This window comes from Agrilus planipennis, unplaced genomic scaffold (genome assembly GCF_000699045.2).
Source record: "Agrilus planipennis isolate EAB-ADULT unplaced genomic scaffold, Apla_2.0 scaffold239, whole genome shotgun sequence".
In the NCBI taxonomy this organism is placed as follows: Eukaryota; Metazoa; Arthropoda; class Insecta; order Coleoptera; family Buprestidae; genus Agrilus; species Agrilus planipennis.
The window spans coordinates 1-7,965 of NW_020442381.1; the positions used below are offsets into that span (position 1 = coordinate 1).

At 36.3% G+C, this 7,965-nt stretch overlaps 1 protein-coding gene across 1 annotated transcript in view; it reads right to left on the bottom strand.

The window, feature by feature from the left end:
* Positions 1–13: 13 nt before the first annotated feature.
* LOC108744018 (testis-specific serine/threonine-protein kinase 2-like) overlaps positions 14–7,965 on the bottom strand; it is a 16,669-nt gene continuing 8,717 nt past the window's right edge. Inside the window, exon 2 of the mRNA XM_025980092.1 lies at positions 14–893. Within this exon, the coding sequence (XP_025835877.1) occupies positions 134–893 (760 nt within the window). The 3' untranslated portion in view covers positions 14–133. The remainder of the gene's footprint in view (positions 894–7,965) is intronic.

The following is a 7,965-nucleotide window of genomic DNA, read 5'->3' on the forward strand; positions in this document are numbered from 1 at the left end:
AAATAATAATACAAGCAGTATAAACGTTTATTACAAGCAATTTGGCAATAAAAATTTGACAAAAAAACAATTGTTAAATTTTTATAAAGTATCTTTAATAAAATCCCATCATATATAAAACTTATGATTTCGTTCATAGATCTTCAATCTGCATATTGATCGTATTGTTACTCTTTTTCACTTCAGAATTTTTGTGGTCACCAGGTACCGATTCTTCTCTACAATGGTATGGAGCATTGATTGCTGCTTTTGCGGTAGGGGGTTGCGCTTGCATTTGTGTATGTACGGGTGGCGCAGAATGCACGAGCCTTCCTATCAGAGAACTTGGCCTTTCTTTTGTTACTTTGACCCATTCGTGAGTCAAAACCCTGTCAAGGGTCAGACGTAATGTTATGTCGGGTTCCAAAATGCTCCTCACTATCGATTTTGCTGCCGATGAAATTGAATCACGAACTCGCGATCTAAAAACCCAATTTCGAGTCATTTGATCTTTCAAGAGTTTTCTCAAATTTGAGTCGTCAAAAGGCATAGATGCATTCAGCATTATGAACAAGATTATTCCTAAACTCCATACGTCAGACAGTTTGGGGTTGTAAGGTGTACCGTTTACAACTTCAGGCGCTGCGTAAGCTGCCGATCCGCAATATGTCTGACTCAGTACCCGACGACCGTCCCCGTCCACACAAAACCTAGCGAATCCAAAGTCTGCCAATTTAACATTGAACCGTTTTGATAACAATATATTTTCACATTTTAAATCCCGATGAGCAATGTTTTTGTTGTGAAGATACTGTAAACCTGTCGCCATTTGGCGAAACCATAATTTTGCTTGCTGTTCAGGAACGACACCATTTCGTTTTATAAAATCCAAAAGATCCCCATTGTCGGCGTACCTATTGATAAACACAATTATTATTTTATTCCTCCAAATACTGACAGTATGCGTTCAATGTACGTTTGAGTGCGAAAACGTCTGTGACTTTATAGATAAATAGTATAATCAATAGGTCATCTAATTTTAATGAACGATACCAATAATCATAGTATGCTAGTCTGATTTGGATAATACAATTAATCTTTTAAAAAATTTAGTGTGATTAATAATTCTTTTTTATAAGTATGACGGACAAACTGTCGCGTTGCTGAACCAGGCCCGTAGCTAGGATTTCTTTTTCGAATGGGAGGTCGATCAGTTTGGTAAATAGCCATGAATATGGCACTGTTGTACCGATTTCATGTTTTAGTCAGAGAGGACAACTCTATATGGAACCCCTGGATGAGTTTCGTGAACTAGCTTCGCATAGTTTATGCTTGAAAACTATTGAAAGTGACGCTAACGCTTTTTCGCAACAATGGAAAAAGACGAGTATCCAGCTGTGCTACCCAAATAGAAAATTGAGTTGAAACAAGTTTGTGGGGAATCAGTACCTGCACTTAAGACTTTTTATTACTGGATAAATGAATTTAAATATGGTCGTAAGACCACTAGTTTTGGGGTTTACTAGGTGTCACCATCGACTATTTAGAAAGAGATAAAATAGGGACTGGCCTTTAGTACGCAGTGTCATTGGAGCATTTAAATGGTGAATTGAAAGAGAAGGAGAAGGTACAATGCACCTGTGATAGTAAAAGTGTATGAGTTAGACTTCTAATTACTCCCTCATACACCTTGTTCCCTAGATATAACCTCGTGTGACTTTTTCCCATAGACATAGAGAATGGACTGAGCAATACCGAGCGGCATGGGATAAAGGTTTAGACCATTGCTTAGCATTCGGGAGGACGCCGGTTCGATTCCGGGTCCGTCTGCCTTGGTTCAAGTATTTCTAAGGTTTCCTTGGATCACCTAGGCAAATGCTGGGGCAATAACATTCCACAGATAATCTTTCATTCTCTTCTGTCTTCATTTCGTTCGTCTCAATTTTCTCACCCGAACCACCACCCACCCATTCCCACGATTCCTGAAAGCTGGCTGAAGAGGGCCTTCCGCCCTACCTTCCGGCGTAGTCCGGAGGGACTGCCCGCCCACCAGCATTACTGGGTGGTGGGAATGAAACACCCAAAAGAAAGAAGAAGAAAAAAACTGAGCAATACTCTTTGTGAAATTGACCACTCTCTAGATAAAAACTTGTTTCTTTCCCTCTTTCTTTATCTCATTCGTAACCAGTAAAAAAAATACTAGTCGCACGATCGCTTTGTCTCTCTCTCACACGTTTCTGTCTGCATTTACCTTACAGCAAGGATCGAGAATGCGTAGTCCATCCTCTACGTCTATGCTTTTTTTGTTTCCTAACCTGAGGGCATAAAGAACAGGAAGAATGTTCCAACAAATGTATTGAGTTCATTGGAGATTATGTAGAAAAATACTTTTTTTTTGTTGTTTTCTATGACTTTTATCAAATTTATTGTTCCACCCTCATATTAAACATACGACAACACTTCAAGNACTAGATGCACGAAATACCATTCATTTATAAGTAAAATAAGCTGAAAATTTAATTGTTTGATCCTTAACCCTTTTCTTTGCACTTCGTTGCTCAGGTTTGCCTAAATTACATAGATAAAAATATTAAAAACAAAAGCATAGATTCTACACTTTATTTTAAAAGCATAGAAAAGCCAAGAGCAGAAGCATAGATTACAAACTTTATACTAAGCATAGATAATTAAAGGCTAAGGTCAAAAGAAAGAACCATAGACGCAAGATAGCGTTAATGTGTGCTATGGATAAATAGGGTGAGTTCCTTTAAACTAATATGCAGAAGAAAGGAAAATAACAAATTCACGAACTACCGTCAATAAAATCTTCCAGATTCAACATAAAATATTTGATAAAACGTTAAATGTATTTAATATCAGATATAATTAATTCCCTAGTGAAAAAGATGTGCATAGCACGTTACAGTGATGAGGAACACTTTTCTATTTACCTATATCAATTTATAAAACTTGTATTTTAACCTTAATAGACTGCAAAACCGTTCTAATTGTAAGTGAAAAGTCAAGAACAAACAATTAAGTGCAACAAGTACAAATCGAACCTAAATGAAAAATCAACAGCAAACAATAAAGTCTTAACAAGAAGAATAGCAGAATGAACCTATAATTTATCGGTCAAGAAAAACAAATGAACTAGGCTACTAAATAAATAACTCATGAAATGAAGTAAAAACTCTCACCAAAACGCAAGTAGAATACTAAGCATAGATAATTACTAAAGTTGACCAGAATACTATAATTACGACTGATGAAGGGAGACGCCACTTTTAGGAAAAATGAAAAAAATAGATAAGAAAAACACAGTGTGTTAGAAAAAACATAGATAGTAAATCATAGATGTAACAAATTGTAAAAATAGCAACCACAGAAATTTATAGGTGTGTTCCACCGGGCTGATATAGTGTTCAGTATGCAAATGAAGGCTTTTTACGTTTGTCTGATTGAAAAGGGTCCCTCACTAACGACCGCTTTGTCTTGTAAATAACTTACTATAAAGGAAAATAACCATATGTGTATGATTGAATATGCGACCAAAATTAATATGAAAATTACTAGTATGGGGATCGAAACTATACATCCATGTCATAGATTAAATATTATAAATCATTAATGTATGATTACACTTATGATCATAATAGCAATTATTATTCACTAATGACGCACACATATTGGTAATATCAATAAATAATTATGCATTATATGTAATTATTACTAACACATAATATAAAGATAAATTCCATTTACCGTAACAACTCAGTCTTCAAATACAAATGACGCGAAACAATTGGCGTCAATTAAATTATGATATCTTCGATAGTTCTTCAATAAACCTACATTCCATTTCAACCTGCACCCGAAACATTTTTCCTTTTTTCTAGCAAAACTAATAGACTCACAATTACACTACTTATATATTTAGAATCCGAAAACGACGCACAGTTTATTGGTAAAGTTTTAATCAGCGAATTATTTATATCTGGTGCCAGATTCACACAACTGATATATGGTATGGTTACCTGTGGGTAATTTAGCCTCCCTAGTAAAAAAATGTGCGTAGCATGCTAATGTAAAGGAGAACCTTTTTCTGTTTATTTAATCAATAAATAATATTATGACCAAAATTCATCGCAAAATCGTTCTAAGTGAAAAGGTAACAACAAACAACAATATCCAGAGAGAACAGAAGCACTATAGACAATTTACTTTAATGTTTTTTCTACTTTATAGCACTTTTCGTAGTATCAATGTAAACCTGGCTGCAACTACATGGGATACAGTATAATTCGGTGGTGGTTAACGGATCTCTTTTGTCTTTTGTTGATGGGCTTCTTCTATTTTGGTAGATGGGTTTATTGGAGTTTTTCCATTAGTTTTCCGATTCGGTCTGTTATTCCTTTTATGTAAAGTAAAAAGACTTTCCATACATACACTACGACCTACAGGAGTCGTTTTTGTTTTTGATTTGCCAGCCATTTCGGAATGGCTACAGCCAAGAGCCCTGTACCTTGGCGAGCGAACTTCAATCCATGCTCACCATAATCTATGACTTCCTACGCCAACATTCCTAAGGCGATCTTTCATTCCCAATGTGCGAAGGCACAACGCGTTCTTCTGCCACCCGGGCTCAATCCGATTCGGAGTCACCCCCCACAGTCACGGCATCGCCACACGTCGAGCGGTGAATATCAATGACTATTATAGGGGTCTATCCTAACTCCGTGGACGATTTTCGTCGACTCTTGTCGTTCCTCGACGAATCAAAAGTTGAGTTTTCGACAGACCAACTGAAACAAGACCGTGATCTTCATGTCGTCTTCCGTGGAGTTTGCTAAGACATCTCCACAGACGATATCCAAGCCGAACTTGTTCACAAAGGTGTTGCCATTCGCAGCGTCCACAGAATGACCAACTGTGGAAAAATCTGGCCCTTAGTGTCCATTCGTCTGGACAAAACCTCTCCGAAGTTCAAGTCAATCTTCGAACTCGGCAAGGTTTGCGGTCTTAGAGTAAAAGTTGAGTCAAAAAGAGCCACTAAGGACGCCCCCCAATGTCGCTGTTGCATGAAATTTTTCCACACGGCCAATTATCGTCACGCTGTCTGGGTCTGCTCCTTCTGTTCCGTAACTATATCACTGCCGAATGCAAGGCAAAAGATAAAAAGAATGCCACCCGATCTTGCGCTAACTGCAAAGGAAACCACCGCGCCACATACCGCGGCTGCCTCAAGGCTCCAAAGAGAACAGTATCCCCCAAAAGTCTCTAACTCTTCCAACACAAAATCCAGGCCATCGTTCAAACGATGGCAGTTAGTCTAGTCGCTGTCCTACAAAATTCCTACCAATGTATAATATAGCTCACCCAAATAATCTTCGTATATTTATCTGCAATGCTCAAAGTATAAGAGGTAAATTGACTGACTCGAACACTTCCTCGAGCATAAGTCAGTCGGTGTAGTCTGCATCACCGAAACTCATTTGTTACAGAAAATCAAACTTTTCGTCCTAAACTTCTCATCCTACAGAAGGGACCATGGAAACGGTGGTACCGGCGTGTAGCGATTTTTGTTAGCAACTCTTTAAAGCACAGGCCTATCTCTTTGGCCACAAATTCCTTAGAAGCATTTGGTATGGAAGTTTCACGAACATCCGGCCCTCTTAGGATTATTTCTCTATACCCCCCTTTCGGATGGAAACCTTTCTGAACTAGCCCTCCTCCTACCTCCAGGCGTCGCAGGCGATTTCAACGCCAAAAAACTGTCTCTTGGGGCTGTTGACAAACCAATAAAAAAGGCATCTTCCTCCTTGCCAAAGTTCTCGACTTCAACCTCACAGTTGAAGCCCTCCTGACCCCACGCTACTCCCTGTCCCCCATAATGAATTCCCTGTCATCCTTGACATTTTCGTCACAAAAAATGTTACGCTTATCCTTGACGCCCTTAGTTCGGACCACCTTCCAACCCAAATTGAAGTTTGCCGCCTAATCAACAATCCCCCAAACCCAACCACTTCATTAGACTGGCTACACTTCCATTAAACCCTCGAAAGATCTTCAAGTAATTAAGGTTTTAATTTATTGTTACAAAACATTCATTTCCATTGGGTCTTTTTATTTACCTTATTAAATCTGAATAGGTGTTTTTAATTATAGATTTCATTTACTGTTACTTAAATTTTCACAATTGTAATGCATTAACTTTATAAGTAATTTTAGTTTAATTACATAATATGTAGGACACTTTTTGTTGCTTTATTTAATAAAAAAACAAAATACAAAATTTACAGAAGTGAATAAATAAGCAGAAGGGTGTACGGTAAACGATTAAATAGTAACGAAACTGTTGGTTTATTTAACATCAGGAGGAAATATCCTTTTTATAATTTCAAATTAAATTAATTATTAATTCGTACTTTTAAAGGGATGAAATGGTCATTATTAATTGAAAAATAATATTTTACCTACGAAATAATTACTTTTCAAGTTCAAAATTATGAAAACCATGCAATAGAATTCATATTTGTAATTTTGCAAGGTTTTAAGAAATTATTTCTGAGGTTCTAATTTACAAAAAATGTTACACAAAATGTGAAGGATCTTGTAATAATGATGGATTTTCAGTAAAGATTAGTGATAAACAAAATTGGTTTTGGTCTTGGTCATGCATTTTCACAAGATTGTCTTTATACTAGTAAGACCAAGACTACGACCAAATGAACAAGACCAAGACCAAACGCAAGACTAAAAATTATTATACTTCGTTTACTTTCTGTAGCGTTCAGTTTGAGCGGCGCAAAGTAGAAAAGAACAGCACTAGGCCAGAAAAGGAAGGAGACAACTCTCGGCCAAACTTAACCGGTTAGGAGCGTATAATCCGTACAGTACTGCACGGAAAAATTGACCATTTTATCCACTACAATTGCATTGCTCAAATGTGTTGTTATTGGTACCATTTACTACTGAAAATATCAACGAGATGTTTATTTATATTTGAAGACATATTAAAGGCTTTAACGTTTGTTTTCGACTCGCACTACCATTCATGATTGAATAAAACTTTTGGCATGTATTGTATGAGAAAGTATGTTTAATAAACAAGAGCCGAGAGTTTAATGAGCTTTTTTCTCCCTACCTACGATTTTTCCAGCGCGTATCCAAGACATTGGAAGGGGCAATCGCTAGAGAAAGTAAATGAAGTATACATCCGGTGGATTTATGAGTTAAACTATGTGAAGCAACGTTAATATATTCTTTTCTTGGAATAATATATTTGTAGTATTTGAAATTTTCAGTTAATAATTAATTTCACTAAATATAAAAAAGAAAAATTTCCCACTGTTTAAAAAAAGGATTTACGAGGGTGTCCTGGGAGTAAGTGTTCTTTGTTCCTATGTTTGGATAATACATGATTGAAATATAGACAAACTATTTTTTTTTTCGATATTTTTCCTTCTTTTAAGTACTTGTTGTACTATTTTGTTAGCTAAAAGGTTAATTTATGCATTGGAGGAACGGTAAGCTCTCGAGTTTTCATAATTCTCACAACTATCGACAATATTTTTTTAAAAGACATTACATCTTCGTATGTATGAAAGAGAATTTTAGCATTTAAGGCATTTATTGTGTCGGTAAATAGAAAAATTTGTGCTTAGAAGAATTATTATTAAAAAACGTATCAGATTAAATGAGCAACACCAAGATATAACACGTAAGACCAAGACCAATACCGAGACTATATCAGCAAGATCAAGACCAATAGCAAGACTAGGCGTATTTGAGCAAGATCAAGACTAAGTTTTAAACTATGTAAATACTATAGGGTTGTTCGGAAAGTCATTTCGTTTTTTTTTTGTGGAAATGAAAGACAGTTTTCGTATAATAAACAAATACTTTATTAAATTATATATTGACCGTTCCGGTCCAACACCTTTTGCCATCTTTCTGGTAGTAGCATAATTCCACGCTCATAAA